Below are 25,526 nucleotides of genomic sequence, written 5' to 3'. Positions count from 1 at the left end.
AGGAAAACAAACAAACAAACAAAAAATCTGCCAAAATGACAGAATTCATCAACAACCTGCCACAAACTGCTAGAGCTGATTGTTGAATTTTTATATTTCCAACAGTCGTTGAACAATGAGCCACGAAGGCTTCTATCAGGAAGCGTCACCAAATCCAAGCTTAAAACAGCGACATTTCATCAAAATCACTTTAGATGTCTCTGACAAAAAACATCCAGGAAGTGTTTGGGTTTCAGGGGAGGAGCCGCTCAGCAGGTTCATTCAGGTTTTAAAATGATCTCGCTTAATGTGGTTTTCCGCCGCAACTTCACACTGAGACAGAGATGGACGGACGAGACGGTGATGAAAGTCAGAAGATGCAGAAAACAGACAGATTGAAGATGCCTGAAAGGGGAGATCAGTGGATCTTCTCCAGCCCCTAAAGGTCTTTGTGGATGATATTGATTAAGCTAAATCATATTATCCGACCAACAAATCCAATAGAGTGAACAAATGGTGGCCTCTCGCGCCTGTTAGCATAACACATTTAGCAAAATTTGCCGTGTGGCTATTAAGAAGGGTGCCATGTCTCCACACACACACACACACACACACACACACACACACACACACAAAACGGAACAAGGAAATGAAACTGGAAAAGCTTCTTCTGAGTTCAGCCTTGACTCATACAAACAAAACATTTCCACATACAGGCGGCAGAGAAAGACAGGCGACGTCAGAGTGTGACCTAGATGGAGGCAGGGCATCATTAATTACGCTAGCTCTCAGTTTGGGTGACATGTCAGCGGGGGGCTGGTGGCCGGAGGGGGGCCGTGGCCTTTTCCGCAGCAGCAGCAGCAGCAGCAGCAGGGCTGTCCGCTCTCCTTCGCCTGCGGTGACACCTCTACCGCTGCCACGATGCCAGGGAGTGGATGCCATGGCGACAGCCTCCGCTGAGCACAGAGCCGTGGCGACAGGAGCTGGCGCTGTGGCGGTGCCGTGCTGTCTGTCTGTTGTACTTGAACACACACGCACTTCCGTGTGTGTACACACATGCATTTTCTCATCAGCTAAATTACACAAAGACCATCCTCTTTAATTTCATCCTTAAAGGCTCTTAAATATTAATCAGCACTACATGTCGAGACTCTCAGCAGCAGCAAAGCCACATAAAAGCATGTATGTGTGGACAGGTAGCACACAGAGGAAACAAGTCGACACAGAAAACACACTAATGGCAGCTCATTAAGGCAGAGGTGCCTCTGGTTCAAAAGCCCATAAGAGCTTCCAATAACCACAGGGTCATTCTTAACCAGGCTCAGAGTTTAAACAGGGAGGCGTCCTCCATTATCGCTGCCAGGAGAGATCGGCGGTCAGGACGGTCACATGGCCTGCAGCCTCCAGTTCATCTGGACAAAAGCCCAGAAGAAAAGTTCTACTTTCTGTCACGCAGTGAAAAGTTATGTTTGAGAACATTCAGACGAGGCACCACCTACAGGTTAGTGCCGAGCGAAGCAGACGTGACTAATCTAAATGATAAAAATAAAAAAATGATCGTCATGTTGTATTGTTGTGGAAACAACTTATATTTAGCAGAGAACACTGAGTCAGACTTGTACTGATGATTAAAGAATTCCAAGTCAAGTGGACTGAGCTGGTTGATTGTCAACTGTCGTCAATTATCACGAACACCGATCACACGCACCGCAGCAGCTGACGTCAGCTCGCCAAAGACTGGCAATGTGACAGCAAACAACTCCTCATTGGGTCTGATTTATGAATCATCAAGAGGGCCGATGGACAGACCTCCCAGACAAACTCATTTCCAGTCTGAGTTTAGTCGACAGTCTCATGCTTCTGTTACTGTGAACACATGTATGTTACATCAGTGTTCAGGTCTCACCTGTGCCTAAAACAAATGAAACAGCACCTTTCAGAGTAAATCTTGAAGTGGAAGATGTACTCAGACTAAAACTCCAAATGAAATGGTTCAAAGCTCAATCTCAATCAAACTTATTTTTAACTAAACTGCAATTAAAAAACAGTGACGTGAGAAAATGAATGGTTGTCAGCTGATGAACAGCACGTCTCACATTTCTACAAAACCCAGAGAAATTAGTTTAGTATCTAACTTATCTAATCTAGTTTCTATCTACCTTAGTTTAGTTAGAGTTTACTTCTGGGTTGCTGACATGTTATACCAGGTAGTTTGAAGCCCCTCAATGCATCATGTAAGTAGAACAGATGAAGTAAGAGGGACGATGAGGTGAACTAATAAAACAGCTCGTAGCAAGTGACAATTAAACTATTTGCCCCCCGTGTGATAAAACTGTTGCTCTCAATGAGCAGATCAGGCAATAAAAAGTACAGGCGCACACAACGACAACGCTTAAATCATAAAACATACTGTTAAATAACAATAACTATTATGGGTCGGCTACTACTACTATTTCGAACACCAACAACCGACAGTTATTTTAGGACATTTGACATGCTCACATTATCTTAAGCTCACCTTTGGGCACCCGCCTGCATTCAGAAGGTTTAAGACTCACAAAAACTTTAAATTAGGAAACAGAACTGCCAAAGTGACACGAAATACAAACGGATGGAAGAGGTAAAATGAGGACTCTGGAAAGACAGCCTGTATAATCAGGACAAGACAGCGTTCCCCAGCCCGCCCTCTATCTTTCGCTCACGCTCACACACACACTCACTCACCACAGCGGTGGCATCGGCCACTCCGAAGGCGGCCTTCTGTCTCCGTCCTGTGATGTGGCTGCTGTTCTCCTGTACCTTCTCCAGCAGCTGGCGCACCGGCTTGCAGTAATTGGCCACTTTGCATTCCTTCAGGAACGCTTTCAGCTGCAGGGACGCGAAGGGGGAGTATGAGAAAGAAGGAACTGGTGTAAAGGATCATCCAATCCGCCCATACGGTGCATTAAGGCAGAGCAGAGGAGGGTCTGTGGTTGTTTCCCCCGAGGGGAGCAGATTCTGCCGAGAAAGGTCCTGAATCATCTGTTCAGACGGGTTTGAAACTCTGGGCGGGATGTTAAATGCCCTTATTGTTTCCTTATTATAGTTTAGACTGAAAAATGTAAAGATTTGTAAAAATGGGGAGAAAGAAGTCATTTCATTTGACAGACCAGACCACTCCAGCATCCATTTAAAGGCTGTGTTACCTGAATGACGGCGGGCAGGGCGAGCTCTGGGAAGCCGATGGAGGCGGCCTGAGTGTGGAAGTATTCCAGCACCAGGTCGTACAGCTGGTCGATCAACCCGTCCTAAAACACAGCAAAACACAAGACACACAAGCATTTATTTATGTCTTTGCTGTGCAGCTAAAATCAGTGCAAAGTTACAGACCGAAACACACCAAGACTAATATCTGTCAGCATTTCACTTGTCACAAAAGAATCGGGATTAACAGCTTAGTCTAGTCCGGCCTGTTTCGGACCTCTGCGTCTCTATCCACATGTGATTTGTTTGGCGATTCAGATCAGTGTGGCGTTGTGCCCGCTGATGATTATTTCTGCTAGCTGAAGAAGCAATCAGAGCTTAATGGCTAACGACGGCGCTACATTCATGAAAAACAGGGAGATAGAAATGGTGATAGCTTGCAAGCTGCAAGTTCATGTACAGAACTCACAAAAAAAAGTTCAGCGGGGATTCACAAGCTTCTCTGCAAATCATGCATTAGGAAGCAAACTGCCGAGTCAACATGCTAGACAAGTATTAAAGTGTAGCATTAGCAGATTACAGGCAGCCTATGAAACTACTGCAGTAGCCAAAAGTGGCACAAAAACTGGAGGAATATGAAAAAAAGTCCTGAGATCTACATGTCGACCCTGCAGGAATTTACCTTTTAAAGTGGTTTCTGCCAACAAGCTTTTCATTAGTTTTTATTTTCATTTCATTTTTATGTTTTGGTTTCTGTTGAGTTTCCAGAGCGGCTTTGCTTTTAGTTTTTTATTGTTCAAAAATATTTCGTTTTTATTAGTTTCAGTAAGTTTTTGTTTTTTCTATTATAATATGGAGGTTATTTGTCAGGGGAAAGATTGAAGAAGTTCAGGAAAGGTATTAAAAGACAAACCCAGCACTTTGTGAAGGCAACTGACTCACAGTCACGTCGACATGCTGGTCTCCATAAACACATGCACCAATCTGCTCGTGTTGAGACTAAAACTAAAAACGTTCCTTGTATATTTTTACTTCAGTTTAGTATTTCAAGCACACAATAACATTTCAGTTAGTTTTTGTGTTTTTCTTCTTAAGTCTAGTTTTTTAGTTTTTAGTTTTAGTTAACTATAAAAATCTTGCTGTCAACTAAGGATGGACCCTATTTCACCTATTTCATGAAGCTACAGCACATACTGAAACAGACTGATTCACAGTTTTAAAATCACATTTGACTAGAGGACGCACGTCATCTTCAGTATTAGACGCTGAGTTCCCTCTAAATACACACTAAAACTACAGACAAGCGCTCAGGTTTAGACAGATCAGTGCTCGTTTAGTCAGGTCTGTTGTGAGCCGATGAGGCAGGGGTTCGTGGCAGCTGTCCAGGTGACAGCAGTGAAAACAGCCCTAGCGAGCGGAGTGTGGGGGATAATCCCAGAGGGCCGTGCTGCAATCCTCTTGGCTGCAGCGCTGAGCGTGGCGACTGAGGGCCAGTTTTAGAGCCCTGACAAGGGGCTTTCAGCGCTGCCCTCAATCCCCTTATGTACACACACAGGCTAACCCACAGTGTCAGGGAGCGACGTGAAAATAACATTAACCACCACCTGAACAACTCATCTGATCAGCTGCTGCACCCACACACACAGAAGCACACGCGCACACGCACACCGAATACTTGTCCTGCTATCTGGCCTCACAAGTTCTGGATCAGAGCACCACCTACCTTGTAGGCTTTCTCCATCAGGTTGACCTTGCTGAGCTTCAGGATGACAGCAAAGTTGATGGGTTTCTTGCTCATTCGCCCTGGTTTCTTGTTGAAGTCCACCTGTTGGAAGATCTACACAGGGAAGACATAAACTGACAATGCTGAAATCACACTAAACTACTTAAAAATGCTGTCTTTCATTGGCACAATAGTGCAACACAAACTATTTTCAGAGAGCAGAATAGTATAAAACATATGAGCAACACGTGACCTGATAACTTTTTGGTTTATTGCTCGTTAATATTTGTTCTCCATCATTCTTTTGTGTTCTAAAAGGAAGTAGTTTGCAGTAGACTGTCCTCCTCGTCATCATGCTTTCCTAATTATCCAATCAAGACACACCTCATACTGATGAAATCTATTAAAAAGGTCATGCTGTTGGCCTGCAAAGGTCGAAACCAGCACGAGACATTTTTCTTCTCCTTCCCCAGAAAGAAGAGCGTAACATTAGGAACCCAAGAAAACAACCACAGGTTCAGCATAAAGTAATATTTCATCAGATATATGTTGATTGTGTCCCGCAGTTATCTTTCTGCACAGTTCATTTTACATACTGCAGTATTACTGAGATGACACATCTCTATCTTAGTCTGTGAAAGTGCATTCTAGCCAACGTGTGGGCTATTTGTCTACAAGCTTTAGCTTTCACATCTGCCCACAGTGTGCAAGCGAATTTCTGCCTTGTATTTGTGTATCAAGCTATTTCTGACTCCCCGTATCTCTGTGTATTTCTGTTCGTTCAAGTGTGTGTGCGTGCATGTGTGTGTGTGTGTGTGTGTGTGTGTGTGTGTGTGGTCGTTAATGTGCTCAGTGTGCGAAGCAGAGCAACGCTCCTGGCCGGTGCTGTCTGTACAAACATAGGATGTGGTGGCGGTCTGCGGGGGAGCCAGGGGGAAGTGGGAAGGCATGGGCCAACCCGGGTGCATGTACACACACACACACGCACAGTTACTGAAGCAGGAAGCTCCAAATCATACACCCCCCTCAGAGATGCGAGAACACACACAGGCACAGACACACAGGAGGAAGGGGCTGTTTCTGCTGCTCTAATTAAAACAGTAGCAGCGTTACCTCAGCCTGCCTTTAACAGTGCTTTAACAAGGGGAACAGTAAAGGAGAAAAAACAGGAAATATCGTGCGTCACAAATAAACACAGTTTGCTGCTGGGGGTTAGGGGAGGGGCTCTGAGAGTGTGTGTGCAGGGGAAAAAGAAGGTGGGGAGCGGGCCATAGGCAGAGAGGATGTGGTCTGCACAGTGTGTTAGGACCAGAGTGTAAACCACAACCGTGCTTTTATCGCTTCGGTCAAACTGCTGCATGCATGCACACACACACACACACACTTTCAAACAAACACACACACAAAACGGGGTTTTCATCTCTTGTGGGGACATTACATAGACTTACATTGATTTCCTGGAGACTTACTCTAAACCTAACCCTAACTCTAATCACTATTTGCCTATTCCATACTCTATACCTACCCTAACCTTACCTAACCCGTAACCCTATCCTCAGTCTTTACCCTAAAATGTAATGATGTAACTTGTGGGGACCTGTATTTTGTCTCCACATGTGACTGTGAGTCCCCACATGTGACTGTGTAAACAGATTTTTGTCCCCACAACGTGAGTAATACATGACACACACACACACACACACACACACACACACACACACACACACACACACACACAAAAAGGCATGCACTGACCACTCCCAGCGGGCCGAACGAGTCGCTGTCGCCAGCACACTGCTCTCCTCCACCACACCGCAACACACCACCCCCACGACATGCACAACACTTGCACACAGTTCCGCACACAAGACACACACCGCACAATCACGTGCTTAACACCTGAGCCAGAGAAAATGTTGTCAGTTGGTGACCTGTGATTGGTTTGATAACAAAGGTGTCTCTCTGTCACACACGCACACTTCGATGTGTTTCCTCCTGAGCTCCTTCAGTTGTGGCCGTTGAGACCAAAATGCATTCATACGCCACGGATGTTTTTCCACAGCAAACCACAGATGGAACAATTCATCACATCTACCTTTTCATTGTTTCCATTTGTGACAAAGACAACCAACTGACAAATTTAAAACTATATGAGCTCTTTCACTTCATATGTGCTGGCGTGGGGAAGGCTTCAGACTGCTGGAAACCTGCCAGCCACACATTTATCCACTGTGACGGGTGGTTACTGGAGGTGGCATGAAGTCTTACCTCCAAGAGGAAAGGCAGAACAGGTACAAATGTGTTGGTGCTGCTTGACAGCAGGGTGAGGGCTCTGCAACAGTGCATCCTCAGAGGGTAATACCTTGATGTAGGCACCAGCCTTTTCAGACAGAGAAAACAGTGGTCAGTGTCTCCCCCTGCTGCTGGATAAATGAATCATGGGTTCACGCAAATGAAATCAAAACTAGTGTTGATGGTGCGGGTACTTCAGTGCTGGTGAGCCAATAAAATACAATGCAGGAAGGTCAGTTTGACTCAGATGAGTTAAAGGCTTTTCAGGCGCCAAATCACTGCACAGATTGTTTATGTCCCTTTTTGTGGGGAACGTTGCAGAGACGAAAGGAATTTTGTCGCATAAAAAAATATACGAGTAATCAGTTAAGACAAAAAATGATGAATTTTCTGATTTGGCTGGTGCTGACATTTTGTTTAGAGCTGAAAGGAGCGGCTTATTAATTGATTAGGAGATTGACAGAAATTGGTCTAAAACTATTTTGATAGTCAATTAACTAATTGATGGGTTCGAGGTGATTGCTTTGTCCATTTTTCACCATTTTATGACATTTTACAGACAATTATATTGATACAATGCAACAACAGCAATTATTAATCAATAATGAAAATAATACTTTGTATTGTTGCAGCCCTGCCTTTGTTTTGCATTCGAAACATCCGAACAAAAGTCAAGAGCTTCCTCGCAAACTATCTAACATCTATATGAACAATGGCTCTCAAATTATTCACACTGATTATAGTAAATACAGAACTCTTGACTGGTAGAAACAGTTTCAACAAATAGACTGCTTCACCTTCGACACTCCATAACGGAGTCTTATTGCATATTGTCTAACACGTACATGAGAGATGAAAAGACCTTGATTAAAATGCATACATATACACTCACTTGATGGTGCCAATTATGACTTGGCAGAGTGGATAGATGAGAGGCTGGAGGACATCACTGGGGTGCAGGGTGCTGAGGACCCGACACCAGAGGTACAGACAGTGGATGTACTGCCAGTTATACACCGACTGGTACGTTTCCTAGAGAACAAACACACAAACACAGCCAGGGTCTTAATGTAGTGCTTACAAACAGAACTCTGGTTGTTCATTCAGTTACGTGCTAATGCTTTGCAATGTGCTGTGCATAGAAGAATAATAATAAAAAAGTCAAAAACAACAGGCTGGTTTGCTGAACATGAACATACCGAAAAGAAGATTTGTGCTCTTTGTAACTGTAGTCGTCAGGTCAATACATGAGATTAATTTAAATCAATTTTAATCAAAGAATAATAATCTGAGAATAATCCTTAAATGACTCATAAAAAGCCAAAGCAGTCTCCCAATACCCAGATCTCGTTCATTTAAAATATGTCCTTGCACGTCCAAGTGTGTCTCTTCAAAAGCACAAAAGCAGACCATCCCCCTGAGCACACCCACACAATCAAAAACTAACCTTTTTCTTCATGGTCATGGCGTTCCTGAGGTGGATGGCTAGCTGTCGGATGTAGATGAAGGCATGCTGGTAAGTGGCTTGTGTGTCCAGGGCGTACATCTCTGTTAGAGTTCGCTGCATGAAGTTGATCATGGGCAGCACATTGGGAGATGTGAACTTACAGTTTTGTACATAGGAAATGTACATTTGCTGCAAAGACAAAGAAAAGCAGCATAAAGGACAGGCCAGATGAAAATGCTATCAGTTTATACAAGCCAGGTGTGGTTTTCAGCATCTGGAATTAACATCAGAATAAAAAGAATATTAAAATATAGAAATTTATCTCTTTTTGTCTTGAAGAAACTACTCTAAGCGCACTCTAGTCCATCCAGGTTTGTTGTATAACCTTCTATTTCTGCATTACTCTGCATTTAGCTCACCTTGAGAATAGGGTTAAGATATGTTTCCTGCTTGTGTCTGCAGATTTTGTTGAGGGCCAGGAAGGCGAGAACCCGGCTCGTCTCTTCCCCTGTGCTCCACTGTTTCATCAGTTGCTGGACACAAAGATATAAGATACCTCCAAGTTAAAAAAAATTATTCTGCAGGGATCAATAAAGTGAGACAGTCAATGGCATCCTATGGTAACTGTATCTTACCTTAACCAGGTGACGACACTGTTTGGGTAGGCACAGGTAATAAGGTACGAGCTGGTTGGTGTGCCGCAGGACAGCGCTGATGACTGTAGCCTCTGTTAGACAGGACAGCAACTGCAGATGGAGACAAGACAAAAGAGGCATTAGAGGAGGTTTATACAGGGATGTTTTCAGGATGTAAATGAGAGGAGAAGAAAATATCATGGCATGTGCATTTCTTGATGCTGTCTACTTTATCTCATCCTGTTGAGCTAATAAGAACACACGGGGCAGAGATCAAAATGAAGACCTGAACAAACCTGAACTACTCCGCTGAGATACATCTTGATGTCGATCTGATTCTTCTGCCACTTTGGACTAGATGATGGGAGCACCAGCCTGCTTAACAAAAAAAAAAAAAAAAAAAAAAAAGTCCATGAGCTCTGTTTTAATAAATATCTCTGTACACACAGGAATGCAAAAACAGTCAAACAATCATGCCAAGCCAGAGGGGGGTGCTAAAATCCACACTGACAATATGTCAAATATCAGAGAGAAGCACACTCTGAGCATGTGTAAAGAGCTTATTTTCCTTTGATAGTAGTATGTTAAAACACAAACAATAGTAGCTAATTATTCATTTGTAGTTATTTAACACCTATCTAGTAGCATGCTCATTACAGAAAGCAATCATGGACATGTAAAAAAATTGAGGGTGACGACATCATCGTTTCCCACATGCTCTCTAACTCTGCTCCCCCAAAATCTGTTTGAGTTTGCGGCATGGAAACGAGAAGCCCAAACGCAAAGGAAAGTGTTTGTTTTGCAAAATATCTACATAGACGTGGCATCCACTACATACTTTTTCTGGTCTTTATCTGGCTTCAGGTTGAGCATCTTTTGCAGGGCCGTGTAGATATCTCTGATACAGAACAGGACCAAGGCATTGAACACTGCAGACACAACAGAGAAAAGACACACTTATGCATGTTCACACAAGTCTTTCCATTCAAAACGTTTCATTATTCAAAGAATTCACTAAGTATTTGGTTAAAAATCTGTGAAATGGTGCAGTGTTGAGGAGTTTAAACATATCTCCTGTAGTTGTCCCCATCTCTGGTTGTTTTTGTTTATTACTGTAAAACACTGTTGTTTTGTATTATAAGCACTGCTGAGGTCAAAGCAGTGAATAGTAAATAAACATCATTAGTACCAATAACTTACCATTATTATTAGTATCATAATCAACATCATTATTATCATTTCATTATTTTAGTTATTAGTAAGTATTAGTAACTGTATTGAAAAATGTATTGCCACAGAAATGGCAGAAAAACTCAGGTATGGTGTTGCACTGTAATTGTTGTTGTTCGTTGCAACAATAATGACAACATATCTTTTCTGTTGGGATGCAGTTTGGATACTCTTAAATCAAACGTGGTATCTTACCTGAACTGTCGGCCACTTTGTACCGACACTGACCGCCTCCTTCACCCTTGGTTGTGGCCACGGCGGCCTTAAAGGCCTGGGTGACTTCTCTGAAGAGACGAGGCGTGGGTTCCTTCTTCATAGCTGCTTTCCAGTCTTCAATCATTTTGTCTGTGACTTTGATAGCCTCCACTTTCTTGGATTTCTTTGAAGCCTTCTGACCCTCGTCGTCGTCTTCATCGTCGTCGTCACCGGAGCTGGCCTCCTACATGCAAACCACGCTCATTATGAAGACCTCTGTTTTCTCAGAAGAACCCATCAACTCACACTCCAGCAGCTGGCTTACCTGCAGTGTGGATGGCAGTCTGTGGTACTTCTGCTCATCCTCATCCTCAGAGCTGTCTGTGTCGTCAAAGTTCAGGAGCGTTTGGTCGTTCTGCTGCAGAAATTTGAAGAACTCTGGATCTTTGTTCTTTAATCTGGACAGCTGCTCCTTGTGCTCAGAGGCCTTACCTTTCGCCTTTTTATCACTATAAAGAAAGAAGGCACAAAATCACTTGTCTGTGGATTTGACATTGTTGTGTTATCACGATACTGTATGTAAGTGTAAATGATGCCATAGCAAAAGGCTCACGTCTGAGGGGTTGCACATTTCTGTGCTTTCTTCTTGGTCTTTTTAAGTCCATTCTGTTTGGGAGTCTCTTCTTCAGATTCACCTTCACCTGCAGAGTCAAAACCCCCAGACAGCAGGAACTCGTCCACACTGAGGTCTTCTAATTTCCTAAGAAAAAGACAATATTTAACAGATGAAATAAGTTGGCCAACACGTCAGAGGAAACTGAATGTGATGTTACAGGTTCCAGCGTCTTCTCAGCCAGTTTACCGTTTAGCCACCAGCTTGTCAGCGAGGTGCAAAAATATCCTTTAGCTATCGCGAATAATAGACTTTTAATTAGGAGTAAAGACTAAACACGGAGCCGGTGTTTGATTTAAGCTACCTACTTCTACGAGCCCCCAACTTAGCTAGCGTTTATAGCATGGATGGCCATCGCAAACTGTTAGCTAACACGAGTATTAAAATCCCCATAAATTCACAGACTGTGTTGACTACATTTAAACCTGTAAGAACAACGTGACTTTGTAGTTAAAACTCGTAATATACCGCACAAAGTAAAGAAAATATCCACCTACCTTTTCTGTTTCCCTGCCATGCTGGATCCAAAACGTGACACTATCCGAGCTAAATACCCACAATCCCTCGGTGCAAAACGAAGGAGTTGGTTTTATGTTTCTGGGTGCTAAACCGTAAACTCACGGCGTTTACAAATGTAGTAAGAACGCTTTAAAGACAAAGTACGCATTGTATTATACACTGCAGCCATAATTTCGGTAGGTGTTAATTCAGTAACTTAAAAATAGACGTTATTAACACTCAATCGAATCCGAATAAAAAAAGGGTCGGCGAACAAGCCAACCTCGAAATTACACCGCAAGAGCTGTTCGTACAAGAACAAGCAGTGTTTTGATGCTGCACGTGAGATTTAAATTAAATGAACTGCACTCACGAGACACAGAGAGCTGCAGTGGGACAATTTTCCGCTTTAACTTTCAGTCCGTTACGTTAAACTACCTCAAAGCTGGGCAAGCTTGCAAACAGGAAGAAATTATTGCCGTCACATCGACACCGACGACGGCTAGCGGTGAGTACTGGTTGGAAATCTTCTGCAGCCAGAGCTAACGTTAGCTAATCTTCATACACTGATAATTAAACAGCCGCGAATTTTATATCACGTTAACATTAGAACGGCAAAGTTATGGTTCCCCCCAGAGGAATATTAGAGTCTGCTTTTTGCTGAACACTAAGTTTAAGAGGAGTTCCCCGTTTGTTTGATTTTGTTGTCCAGGCTAACCGAGGTGGAAGACGCTTCGGATTCTGGCCAATCATGTGGCTTCGAAGTAAAACCCCGCCTTTCGCGTTACCCAAATTAATTTATCGAACGCACTTCCGGACTCTGACCAGACAAAGGGGGGCGCGTAAGGTCGCCCGTGAGATGTTAAACAATAAACGAGCATCCATTGTAAACTTTTGACATTTGCGCTGAAGAAATCACTTCCTGTGTGTTTCATGAGTCTCTGTGTCGCCCCACGGCCTCATATTTCAACACTATGAGCAGGGTTGCTGCTTTCACCTCCGACAGTTCAGCTCCACCTTAAACCGATGTTAGCTTTCATGCAGTTTTTTTTTGCATTGACGTCAACCGCATACAGCACAAAACAGAGGCTTTCTTCATATTTCGTATGGTCGAGTCAGAATATGGACAGATAGCCAGACACTGGTACCAATTTTGAACCAATCTGACTGCGACAGCTGCTGATTTATCTTCCGTCACGCCGAGGAGGACACTGAGTACGAGGATAACCGCAACACAACCACCGGTAAAGAAATTAGACATTCATCCTCTCTGCTGCTGCTGCTGCTGCAGCAGTAGCAGCTGATAGCTGCTGTTATTCAAAGTAGATGGAGTGGGGGTTGGGGTTTCTTCATATCACATTAGGAGGCTGACATGTGAATAGAAACATCCTCCTGTCCAAAAGCGAGCTCAGTGCGACATTTGTGCATCTAACAAGATTGTACATGTTTAGCAAGTGTGGATACCAGCCAAGGCTTTGAGCCAGAGAGGCAAGACTTCAAGAGACAAGCCTGGGGTGAACAGGACAAGTGCTTAACTCTTCCACTTTTAAATGTGACAATTGTGTTTTCACTTCTGCTTCAGCCTCTTTTGTACCCATGTCTCAATTTGCAGCATTGTCTCATGTTATTCCCTTGGGCATGAGAGCAGATTGTTCCCTCTCAGAGTAACATGGATGGTGTTTTTGTGGTCCATTGTGTTTTGGAAAATGGGACCCAAAGCCAGTCGCCAGGCATCTGTGTTGACATTTGAGATGGTCCTCAGTGGGACAGTGCAGACTATTTACTTGAAAGAGTGTTTCTGCATAGACAGACAACGTGATTATGAGGCACTGATACTCAGTCATCTGTCTATTTGAGTGGAGAGACAGGTGAACTTTAACTTTATCAGAGTTGATCATATGTTGTTCATGTTGTTGCTCATTTGTTTGAGTTCAAACTGATCAAGAACGTTCCCTGATGAGGCTGTGGTGGCTGCTTGTTTGGTCTTAATTAGCTTGTGTTATTGTCAGAAATAACATCTCTTTACATTTATCATAAATAATGAATTTGAAATGAAAAATAAAAAGTAATGTGTCACTAAAAGGCAAGATTTGCAAGGCACACTCACTCAAATGGCAGGCTGTATGATATGAAATAGTAATTATATTTATTTACCCAGTTAAGAATATTTTAAACAACACAATACATTTGAGGAGTACCTGTCTTTACACTTTCAAGTCAGTTAGCGTCTGCTCGTACTGACGTCTGTTTTATGCCTGTGATGTCCTGTTTACCTCATCCAGTAGTTTGCCTCAGTGCATCCTAAATATTCATCAGACAACAACTTCTAAGGTGCCGCGTGAGTGACGATGGTTATGCAACACTCTGAAGTGTGTTCTCCATCCGAGAGCAGGGCGGATGAGAGCACAAAGGAAAAGGCTAACTCAGGCTACATCCTTCTCTCCTCCCACCCTGCCTACCCGAGGCTGCAGCTGGGGTGAGGTGGGGGGGTTTCACAGCTAATTCTGGTGCAATTAAACTAGTTAGTCAGCAGTCATTGCAATTAGATAAACCAAGACAGTCCAATAGATAAGAAGCCAGTGTTGTTTTTATTCCAGTCTAAGGAACAATGCCTATCTTCTCTCTTTTTTCATGATGCAATTTAATCAGTCTTGACACTGAATGTCAAATAATCAGGCCAGCCGACCTACTACACTTTGTACTGACATGTCTGTCATGCTGGTAGGCTTCCTGTCATAGCTGTCAGGATGAGTACTACAGCACTAACAATAGGTACAATGATGGCTCAAGACACCTGTCACAACACCTGCATCTTTGATAAATAAATTAAGCCCATGCAGACAAGATGACAAGACATTTTTAGAAATTAATGACATCGGTAGAGATTGACATGAAAAGGTTTTTCTGCATGTTTCAGTTGCCCAGAGTGCGGCCCAGGCAAGAGCCCGCGACCGCCACATCAGGCACCATGATGGAAGGGGGCATGCAGCTGCTCAACCGCGACGGCCACAGCATCTCGCACAATTCAAAGCGGCACTACCACGACTCCTTCGTGTCCATGAACAGGATGCGACAGCGTGGTTTGCTGTGTGACATTGTGCTCCATGTGTCCAACAAAGAAATCAAGGCGCACAAAGTGGTGCTGGCATCCTGCAGCCCCTACTTCCACGCTATGTTTACCAGTAAGTTCAGACCATGACTTTATACCTGTGCATGCCTCCTGTTTTTCTGTTGCTTAGAGTTTGATGACACAACAACTCATGTGCAGAGGATGCCACCTCATCTTTTCAGCATCATCGCTTCCTTCCCCCTCTTCCTGTCTGGGGCACAGGTGGTCAAATGAGGTCTGTGAGTCTCAAATTTCCTCCAGACACTAGACCATTGTGAGGATACAACGCCTCTCCAGACAGTGAAGTGTCTGGCTTTGAGACTTAACTGCCAGGCTTTCTCTCATGTGACCCATCCCCTAATTAGCCCATGCGAATTGACTCGGCTGATCTTTTATGATCATCCAAACAGCAAAATCACATCTCCCCAGCAGATGCGTGTTTGCAGTTTCTACTCAGTACAAGGAGATGAAACATTTGAATGTTGATGTTGAACCTCCTGAGTCATTCAGTAACACCCATATTGGGCAAGAGTGTATGGATTCAGGAATTTCAAAAACCTCAACACACAACTGATTAAATTGACAGCAACAAATGAGCTATGCTGACATTTGGCAGCAGTGCTGTTAACATATGTGAGCATGATTGAACAGGGAGGCAGTTTTATCAGCCAGAGTTTTACTGGTTCTAAAATAGAAATATAACTTCTCTCGTTCTGTGCGGTCATGCAGATGAGATGTCGGAGAGTCGGCAGACCCATGTGACCCTACATGACATCGACCCTCAGGCTTTAGAACAGCTGGTCCAGTACGCCTACACAGCAGAGATTGTGGTCGGTGAAGGCAACGTCCAGGTAGAGTAGAAGATTTGTTGGTCAAATGAGACTTTTTTTCTCATCCCTATTCATCTCATAAAGCACAAGTGGACTCACAGTGTATTTCCACCTGAAATTGCACTCTTCCTAGACGCTGCTCCCAGCAGCCAGCCTGCTGCAGCTCAACGGGGTGCGGGACGCCTGCTGTAAGTTCCTTCTCAGCCAGCTGGACCCCTCCAACTGCCTGGGTATCCGAGGTTTCGCTGACACGCACTCCTGCAGTGACCTGCTCAAGTCAGCACACAAGTATGTCCTGCAGCACTTTGTGGAGGTGTCCAAGACAGAAGAGTTCATGCTGCTGCCACTGAAACAGGTAGCGGTCATGCTTTTTCTGTCTCTTGCTGTGTCTTCTGACAACTGGTGCTTTTTAAAGAAAGCACTTTCAACGGTTGCATGTTCATGGTGGTAAATAAACAATTGTTGGTAAATATGTCGACTGGAAATTGCTTCCTGTGATTCATATGGTGATTTACTTACCGTGAGATTTAGCAGCATTGTTGCAGCCAGTAACAAAAAGGAACTTTTCCCAATGCCAAAGCCCCTGACCAGTAGACTAGTCTCAGTTTACTTTGGGACAACTGGTGGAAGTCATTCATTATGTATTTATGACAGAAAAGTATTGATTTTTGGGTGAACAACTCGCTGCTTACTACACCTCAGTGGCTCTACTTGAATGATTCATCTAGTTGCTTTGAAATATGCCAAAGAAAACAAACATGAGCACTTTCATTTTAGTTCCTGCATATCACTGGATCACCTTTAATCACTAATATATGGATCCAAACCAGTCATGTTTTTCATAACAGAAGCTACTCAAGGGAAGTGGCCACATGTTGAATTTTTAGCATTCGTTAGGAGGACCTCTCTTCTTCCTCTTCAAGCTACATCAATCACTGTCCCTTGTGGTTTTATCATCCCAATGTGCTGCCATGGACGACTTCATCTGGCAGTGCAACTTAGCCAAACTATCACTTATTCATCTGCTGGGCACAGCGGTGGCAGCGCTGTGGTTCCTGTCCTGGAAGCAGTAATTAGGCAAAGCTAGTGACAGTTTCACAGCCGCTGTACTGTTTATAGAAGTAACAGCATTGCTTACTTCTCAGTCTGAGGTATTAATGAGGGTTTCTTTTTTGGTTCCAGTATTTTACTGTTACCAAATTCAGTCAAGGTTTAGGGAGAATTAAGATTAGACTTAGGTTTGCTAATTCAGTATTTGATTCCCACACTTGTGGGATAAACTGCTATAGTGCCCTTGGCACCAACTGGTTCAGTGGAGCTGCTCACTGACCACAGATCAGACTGTGGTTGCACTGGAAGCCTTTACATAGGTGTGAATGTGTGTGGAACAAGGGTGTTGTTCTCAAAGTGTTTACCTTAGTTAAATAAAAGTTAAAGAAACAATGGAGGCACAATCTCTGATCCAAATTGAAGCAAAAGGGAGGTCCCACCACCCAAATTCAACACACAGGATTAAAACCTGCTGTCATGCCAAAACTGATGTACAACTGTGTCAAAGGAGTCACATTTGATACCACAGGGTTAGGGTTAGGGTTAGAGCATCAAAACACAATATTTTTCACCTGTACCTGTAAATTTTCGCAGTTGTGAATATTCCTGAATGCCAAAAAAATAAATAATGTCAAAATGTACTTCTTATAAACTTGGTTATCTTGGTAACATTTTAACTTTTCTAATTTATTGCCTTTTTTTCCGGTTATTTTTCTGTCTCTTGTTCTTATGTAAGCCTCACAATATCAGACTACATCTAAAATTCCAGCAGCTGATGTGTTCCTGCAGTCAGGTGTAGGAGGGGTTCGTGTCGGTGTCTCAATAAAGAAGAAAAATGCATCTGTCTCATATGAATTGGTGTTTGTTTCAGACAAATGCCTGTTGAGCCTTGCCAGGTGACAAGGAATTAAAGACGCAGTGAAACCACATAACAAAGCTACCAGCATCATTTTACCATTATCTCCTCGCCTCTCCAAGGAACAATCCCCACAGCACTAAAGAGATTGTGCCCATGAGAATAAAAGCTTTGCTCTCTCTGTCTGTGGCCTTCAAAGCTCAGAGACTGAATCTGCAAAAGCAGTGTGTGGGCACCGTCCATTAAAACAGTGAAAGTTAAGCTGCGCGAAGGGAGAATAAAAATAGACCATTTTCTTTTCTTTGTTTCTATTCTTCCGTCTCTCTGTTTCCTTTGGCTCACTGCCCCATTCTGTCTGCAGCTGTTCTGTGTCTGTCATAAATCTGCATCAGATCTGGATTTATGTACTGGCTGCTCTAAAGGACTCACAGAGCTGTGAAATATGCCCCATATTTCTTTCCATGTTCTGTGAAGGAAGTGGCAAGGTGTTGTGACTAGTCTGCTTTGGTGATGTCTCACTGATGTAGCATCCTAATGACTGTGTGTAGTGTATAAAGACACCTCATTTTATTGATAGAACCGTAATTCCAGCTCTATGCTACAAGGATACAGTTAATGCCCCCATAAAACCAGTTTTCTTTTGCATCTCCTCTACACGCACACACACGCACACAGACACACACACAAATGTTTGTTTGAGTTAATGTGATGCGGTACGTGCATGCAGAGGTAAGGGAGACTGCAGGGTGGGGCAGCGGCAGCAGTATTTCTCTGTGTGACTGTGGATTAGTGGAGGCTCGGCTGTTCCTGGGAGGCTGCTAACTGTTGCCCTGATCTGGCCAGCAAGACAGCAGCTGGCTGCTCTGGCCCCACCCAGACTTGCCAGTTTTGGGTTGATCTGGGAACAGTGCCAGCCAGCCACTCAGACAGACTGCAGCACTTGTGCCACAGACACACACACATACACACACACATTGATAACTTAAATATAGCACAGCACCACTACACACATGCTGATAATATAACACACAAGCATTTATGTGTGGATGGTGCCTGAAATGATTTTGTTTGACTTTGTTTTGAATTGGTTGATCGTACTTGATGAAACGACACAGGTGAAACAGAGCACTGCCCGTGCCTTTCAAATATCAGTCTGGATAAAGTGCAGCAAGTCAAGGAAGAAAGGAGGAAGGAAGAGAGGCAACAGCTCAGCAGATGAAGTCAGGTACAACATGCAGGAAGTCGTACTGTCTGTGGGCAAAGCCGTTTACTTCTTGTGTGTTGACATGTTTGGTCAGGAGGCTTTCTCTGTCTCGGTTTCCGTTTTTTGAAAGCGAGTGCTTCTGTAAGAGCTTTTCTGATGGTCACGGTTGAGAAAGTCGCTCTTGAAAGTCATTATATGAAATGTCTCTACCCATCTGACTTCTGTCTTCTTCATCCAGGTCCTGGATTTAATCTCCAGTGACAATCTCAACGTGCCATCTGAAGAGGAAGTGTACCGGGCTGTGTTGAGCTGGGTGAAACACGATATAGACGGACGCAGGCAACATGTACCGTGGGTAAGACTGGTCTCATCTCACCTGAGAGGATTTCTCAACACACAATGTTTTGTAGTTGGACTATACTCTGCATACTCACATTTCATCCATTCCCCATCCCCTGACCCCAACTCACCCCTCATCATCCCTCCTCACCCCATAGCTGATGAAGTGCGTGCGGCTGCCGCTGCTGAGGCGAGACTTTCTGATGAGCAACGTGGATACAGAACTGCTGGTGCGTCACCACTCGGAGTGCAAGGACCTGCTGATTGAGGCGCTCAAGTATCACCTGATGCCTGAGCAGAGGGGAGTCCTCAGCAACAGTCGAACACGGCCGCGACGCTGTGAGGGCGCTAGCCCTGTGCTCTTCGCCGTTGGTCAGTGTGCCCCTGAAGGTACCCATTAGGGTACACTAAGGCCACACATCAATTAACTTAAACTTCTGATATCACTCATGAAGTGTGCAAACATTAGTGCTTTAGTTGCTAGTATTCATATTGAGATCAACTGCTAAAATATTGTTATATGTGATTTAGTTAACAATGTCTTGTTTTATGGCATGCATTGGCCAAAATCACTACATTCTGCATAATATTATGTATTTTTTATTGTATTTTTTTGTTTGACATCACAGCATTTTTTTCACCATATTGTGTTTGAACGTGTGTCTGCAGGTGGTGGCAGCCTGTTTGCCATCCACGGAGACTGCGAGGCGTACGACACCAGGACAGATCGCTGGCACATGGTGGCGTCCATGTCCACTCGGCGGGCACGGGTGGGCGTGGCAGCCATTGGGAATAGACTTTATGCTGTTGGGGGGTGAGTGATGAGACCCGCAGTGTTGACCTTTGACCCAAAAAGACAGAACATGTGGATGACTTGCATGTAATATGTGCTCGTGATAAGCTCGATACAACATGCCTGTTTGACTCGACTTCCTGATTCATTTATATCCACACCTCCTCAGGTATGACGGCACCTCGGACCTTGCAACCGTGGAGTCCTACGATCCCATCACTAACTCATGGCAGCCGGAGGTTTCCATGGGAACACGGCGGAGCTGTTTGGGTGTAGCCGTCCTGCATGGCCTTCTGTATGCTGCTGGAGGCTATGATGGAGCTTCTTGCCTCAATAGGTGCACACAGACTAATGGAGCAATTTTGAAGCTAGATTTGCAGTGTTGTATCTTCTTGCAGCTTTTCTGTCTGTCCTGATGCCTTTTTCTAGGCACAGTCTCAAAGATGGTTTATTCCAACAGTGCAGCCGTGCTGTGTCATTACACTGGAAGTCTTTTTCTCCTCTTTCAGTGCAGAGCGATACGACCCTCTGACCAGTACATGGACCTCAATTGCTGCTATGAGCACCCGTAGGAGATATGTTCGAGTAGCAACTCTGGGTAGGAACTTGCCCCAAACCCAACATTATGAACATGCTGCTCTACTTTTGTTTATGTTTCACTGTTAACATTTCTGAAATCATGAAGGAGTCACCGTCTTAGTATTCGGATCGCTAATATTTACATTCTGAGTGTGTACTCCTTTTTCCCCTCCAGATGGCAACTTGTATGCAGTGGGAGGTTATGACAGCTCCTCACATCTCTCAACAGTGGAAAAATATGACCCCCAGGTAAACTGTATGCTGTTGAATTTATCATCAAAGCAACTTGTCTGTTGCCAGGAGGAAGTGAATGCGGAGACGGGATCAAACACTGCGGATGAAAATATGAACATGTGACCAATGCTCAGTCTCTTGTTTTAATGAACAGAGCAACACATGGACAGCCATTGCCAACATGCTGAGTCGGCGCAGCAGTGCTGGGGTGGCTGTGCTGGATGGCATGCTGTACGTCGCAGGAGGCAATGACGGCACCAGCTGCCTGAACTCTGTGGAGCGGTTCAACCCCAAGACCAACACGTGGGAGGGAGTGGCCCCCATGAACATACGCAGGTAATTGTGCAACCACAATTCATAATACAACCCCGATTCCAAAGAAGTTAGGATGCTGTGTAAAACACAAGTAAAAACAAGTGAAATTCTTTGCAATTAAACAGAGCAGAACAGAGAGAGAGAGAGAGAGAGAGAGAGATGTGACACATGACAAAGGGCCTTGGATGAATCCAGGGAATTAAATTAAATGAGACACACCTTAGCCAACTGAGCCATCAGGATAACCCGGTTCTCCTATTTCATCTGCACAGGTTCGGCTCACAGTAATGAAATGCTGAAATGCATCAGCTTCAAACGCACACACACGTTTTTGTTAAGGCCTGCACAGCTTTTATCCTTCTTTCTGTGCTTCGTAACAAACACGTAACACCCAGGGGGAAGGGGGGGTGAACTCGGCTGGTCTGTATTTGAGAAACACTGTGGTACCCACAGACAAAACCCCAGGTTTGCCTTAACCTTAATAGAGATAAAACCTCCTTTGAAAAGCCAAAGAACAAAACTGTGTTGCTGTCTGTATTGAGCTTGTCAAAGGGGCAACCCTGCTGCAATTATTTTGCTCTGTGGAAAATCTTTACTCTTCACGGCGAGGGATTTGGGGCATTTGGATGTCTTCCTTACTGCCTAAACCGTCTTACAGCATGAACATCAAGTGACCTATTTTCCACAACAGTCAGCTCTTCTTATTTCTTAGAAGATATAACTTGTCTCGCGGGTGATTATCAAAGCAGGCGGCCATGCACACACTCACTGCATTGTATTGATACAAGATCAGCATCAGTGAGGGAGATTTACAGATGAAGCTGTCTTGGATTTGAGGACACACCAGCAGATTCAGTTGTTCCCCCAGCCCCTCGACACACACACGCACGCACACACTCTTTCTTGTGTGTGAGTCAGTATACTGTAGGAGCAGGGAAACCTGACAATGGTTGACTGTGCAGCCCCATGAATAACCCATGCATTAATCAGCTGTGTTGCTTTGAGTGCTTTTCCTATCCAGTTGCTGGGAGGCTCCATTTGCACAGTCCAAAACACCTCAATGTATTAACCACTAATCTATCACTCCTCTGAACCATTTCACAGATGTGCCAATCTGAAAATACTGTACAATAACTGTCTTAGTCAAAATACTCTCAGTGCATCATAGTAATGAGTGGAAGTTCTGAAAATCAACATTCAAGCATGTTTTGGACTGAATCCTAGTTTGTCATTTTTCACTTTTTCAGCACAGTCACTGAAAATGCGATTGCAGTGGGCTTGCATTTTGTGAATGTAATGCAGCAGGTGCTGGCTTTTATTGGCACTCTGCAATAAATAGAGTTAACTAGATTAAACGGAATGCACAGAGGTTGTTTTTCATTTCAGATAAGAGCTACAAAAAGTAATCCTAATATGGTATATTTAAAAATATGACTGTATAATCCATGTGAAATGTAATTATTGTATTTGATTTTTTTCCTCCCTCCAGGAGCACCCATGACCTCGTGGCTATGGATGGCTGGTTATATGCAGTTGGAGGTAACGATGGCAGCTCCAGTCTCAACTCCATCGAGAAGTACAACCCGCGCAGCAACAAATGGGTTGCGGCGTCCTGCATGTTCACGCGGCGCAGCAGTGTCGGCGTGGCTGTGCTGGAGCTGCTGAACTTCCCACCACCCTCCTCGCCCACCCTCTCGGTTTCCTCCACCAGCCTTTGACACGGGGTCACCGCTTGGCTGACCTCAGCCTCCGCTGCTACATCCCAGACTGGCTCTGGGAAGAGACGCAATCGCTCAGTTTGAGACAGGGAGGAGGAAGAGGACGGGAGTGGACAGGTAAATGAATGAAGGGGTAGAGGAGACAGAGGGATGGTGTGGGCAAGGCTCCTGGCTGAGTTAATATACAGTGCCCTCCAGAATTAGTAGCACTCTTGGTAAAGATTGGCCAACCATGGTTTAAAAAAAGCCAGCAGCAACTGCAAGCAGCCACCCAAGCATTATATACCACATTATCAGCACGTGGAATGGGTTTATGTTACTGGTTTTGGCTAGGCTTTTCTTTCAGCATCTCCTGCAAATGCTAATAACGTCAGTGTATATAATCAAATTTCTTGATTGCGTATTTTGACATTTTAATGCATACAAAAATTGTACATGTTGCTTTTCGTGTGTGCGGTGTCTTTTGCCTGCATTCAGTCAATTAAATGTCATTTAACGAAGAAGCAGAATTAACAATAATACACCTCAATAATCTCTAAAGCTGACGTTGTATTGTAATATTACGGCAGAGCTGTGGTCTGGAAGTGCCGTGTCGATAACTGTACGGGCTCAGCAGGTCCAGGATATTGAGAAATCTGCAAGGTGCAATACCAGAGGCCAAGCAATCGACCCCTTCTGAACGGGCTCACTTTCACGGCACTGCACCAGTGAACTTTAATCACAACATCTAGCAAGTCTGTAATCTCAAGAGACATGTACCACACTTAAATATTCATTTTCATGACATCAATGGATTCCAGAGGGATTTTTTGATTTTATGGCCACACCAATCTGGCTGCTCTATACCAAGTTTGCCATCAATTCTGGACTGCACTGTATCTGGTCTGGATGCCTGAAACGCCACTGTACAGCTCCAAAACACAGATACCAGCTCCCACTCTCCTCAGTACAGTACGGATAAAGATGTGTTGACACTGACCGACCTCTCCTCAAGCTCCACTTTTATCCCCACTGCTCTCACAGTGTTTGACACACTCCTCGTGAAACGTGGTGGGCACTTAATTCTGTCATGTGTGATGTAAGTGTTTTTGGTTTGATGTTGTCCTCTGCAAGAGTTTTCTTTTGATGTCAGGATTTTTTGCAATAATGTACAAAAAAAAAAAAATAGAAATGGAATGATTTTACTTTTGGAATGTAGCTTTTGACTGGTTATACCATGCATGTTTACACATTGGCATCAACTCCCAACCGGAGGATAAAATGTTGTAGTGCTGCTATGTCACACTAGGTGGCAGTAACAGGCAACGTTATAAACCCTTCCCACACAGCAAGAGAGCATGGACACCAACAAGACACCAACGTTAGGCCCTCAGAACTGTATATGAGTTTGAATCCTTTTTTTAATGTAAAAACAAAGAGTAATTACATTGAACAATATGTATTTATAAAAATGTATAAATTCTAATATATTGTTTTAAAAATGCTTAGAGAAGGAAACGGACCTGACCTATATCTATTTAGGTGTGTGACGTGCGTATCATCAATGGAAATGACAGAGAATGACTGAGTGTGAGAGAGGTAGTTGTTCAGTTTGTGTGCATTTGGAGCTTCTGCTGGTTAAGAGGACTGATGGTTGCATTGTGATATGCAACGTTTGAATTTCTTCATGTTTCTTCACTGCCACAAACATGATCTCTCATGAAACTGTACCTTACGTCCACTACATTTGCGCAAAAGCCTTTAGTTTCTAGCAAACAAATTGACCAGTTGATGAAAGGACTCTGTAGTGTCTTTAATCCTACACCTCGATGAATTTTAGATGGGCATGGAGGTAGATACAGTCTTTGGATACATGATAGTTAAAAGTGACAGTAAAGCAGCAATTACTAAGTAAGTAAGGACTTTGCTTAAAGTACATTGACACTTGACACTTGGTGCTGTCATATTCCCTTCCACACCCCATCAAGTGAGGTGTCTTGTTATATTACCTCATTGTTGAAATGGATCCAACTCTATTGCAGCAAAGTTAAACTAGAAACAACCGTATAGTTAACCTCAAATATACTGGCTATAGAGCGTGTGGTAGGTGATCTGGGAGCGACACCACTGCACTTGCATTGCCTAACATAAATGGATCACTTTGGGTCTTTTTGACTCAGCTGATACCCGGGTTCAGTTCAGTTCATGTGTAGTGCAGTGATACCATTCCAGACTTCTGAGAAGTTGCCTTTATTTCCTTTTTTTTTTTTGAAGGATTTTGTTAATCCGGTTCTGTTTATCAAAAACTAACTTACTTTTCATTTGTCAGAGCGGACCCAGTATAATAGGGGCTGTGATGGTCTTATGGAGATGCTGTTACTCTGTTAAGATTTCAAGAGAAAGACACACAAAACCACATAAGACTTTGGCCTCCATTCTGCTGATGAACTGTAAATAGAAAGATCGCTTATCTTAAATCCATATGTGCAATTTCAATGTGACTGTAGTTTTTTTGAGTTTGTGTTCAATGTGGTGATTATTGTTTATTTATGATATGTTTGTTATTTATGAGGAACTTTAAACTATTGAATTTTGCACTATTGTGAAATGGAGCAATACACTGTAAAAAACAAAAAACAACAACAAAGAAATAAAGATGTTTTCA

At 43.6% G+C, this 25,526-nt stretch overlaps 2 protein-coding genes across 6 annotated transcripts in view; one reads left to right on the top strand and one right to left on the bottom strand.

The window, feature by feature from the left end:
- noc2l (NOC2-like nucleolar associated transcriptional repressor) overlaps window positions 1-12,169 on the bottom strand; it is a 16,120-nt gene extending 3,951 nt beyond the window's left edge. The window contains exons 1-14 of one of the 2 annotated variants that reach the window (XM_076740539.1): window positions 11,855-12,169; window positions 11,298-11,444; window positions 11,010-11,193; window positions 10,685-10,928; window positions 10,098-10,188; window positions 9,556-9,634; window positions 9,260-9,370; window positions 9,044-9,157; window positions 8,625-8,813; window positions 8,070-8,209; window positions 7,154-7,265; window positions 4,886-4,999; window positions 3,165-3,266; window positions 2,704-2,847 (exon numbers count right to left, since the gene is read on the bottom strand). In XM_076740539.1, coding sequence (XP_076596654.1) covers window positions 2,704-2,847; window positions 3,165-3,266; window positions 4,886-4,999; window positions 7,154-7,265; window positions 8,070-8,209; window positions 8,625-8,813; window positions 9,044-9,157; window positions 9,260-9,370; window positions 9,556-9,634; window positions 10,098-10,188; window positions 10,685-10,928; window positions 11,010-11,193; window positions 11,298-11,444; window positions 11,855-11,874 — 1,791 coding nt within the window. In that variant the 5' untranslated portion in view covers window positions 11,875-12,169. Of the gene's footprint in view, window positions 1-2,703; window positions 2,848-3,164; window positions 3,267-4,885; window positions 5,000-7,153; window positions 7,266-8,069; window positions 8,210-8,624; window positions 8,814-9,043; window positions 9,158-9,259; window positions 9,371-9,555; window positions 9,638-10,097; window positions 10,189-10,684; window positions 10,929-11,009; window positions 11,194-11,297; window positions 11,445-11,854 lie in introns of both variants that reach the window. The other variant, XM_076740538.1, reaches the window with a different exon arrangement.
- On the top strand, window positions 12,148-25,526 carry klhl17 (kelch-like family member 17). Of its 4 annotated transcripts, none has more exons than XM_076740544.1 (12): window positions 12,148-12,363; window positions 14,773-15,037; window positions 15,694-15,815; window positions 15,928-16,149; window positions 19,143-19,259; window positions 19,402-19,615; window positions 19,913-20,057; window positions 20,206-20,373; window positions 20,546-20,634; window positions 20,791-20,864; window positions 21,004-21,185; window positions 22,654-25,526. In XM_076740544.1, exons 2-12 carry the CDS (start codon window positions 14,824-14,826, stop codon window positions 22,880-22,882), a joined length of 1,776 nt encoding a protein of 591 aa, XP_076596659.1. In that variant the 5' UTR covers window positions 12,148-12,363; window positions 14,773-14,823; the 3' UTR covers window positions 22,883-25,526. The 4 variants fall into 4 exon arrangements, with proteins under 4 accessions (XP_076596659.1, XP_076596657.1, XP_076596658.1 ...); XM_076740542.1 differs by having other exon boundaries at window positions 12,241-12,363; window positions 19,402-19,633; XM_076740543.1 differs by lacking the exon at window positions 12,148-12,363 and adding an exon at window positions 12,914-13,099.

This window comes from Chaetodon auriga, chromosome 10, assembly GCF_051107435.1.
Source record: "Chaetodon auriga isolate fChaAug3 chromosome 10, fChaAug3.hap1, whole genome shotgun sequence".
Taxonomy (NCBI): domain Eukaryota; kingdom Metazoa; phylum Chordata; class Actinopteri; order Chaetodontiformes; family Chaetodontidae; genus Chaetodon; species Chaetodon auriga.
This window is presented reverse-complemented; position numbering and strand designations above follow the sequence as displayed.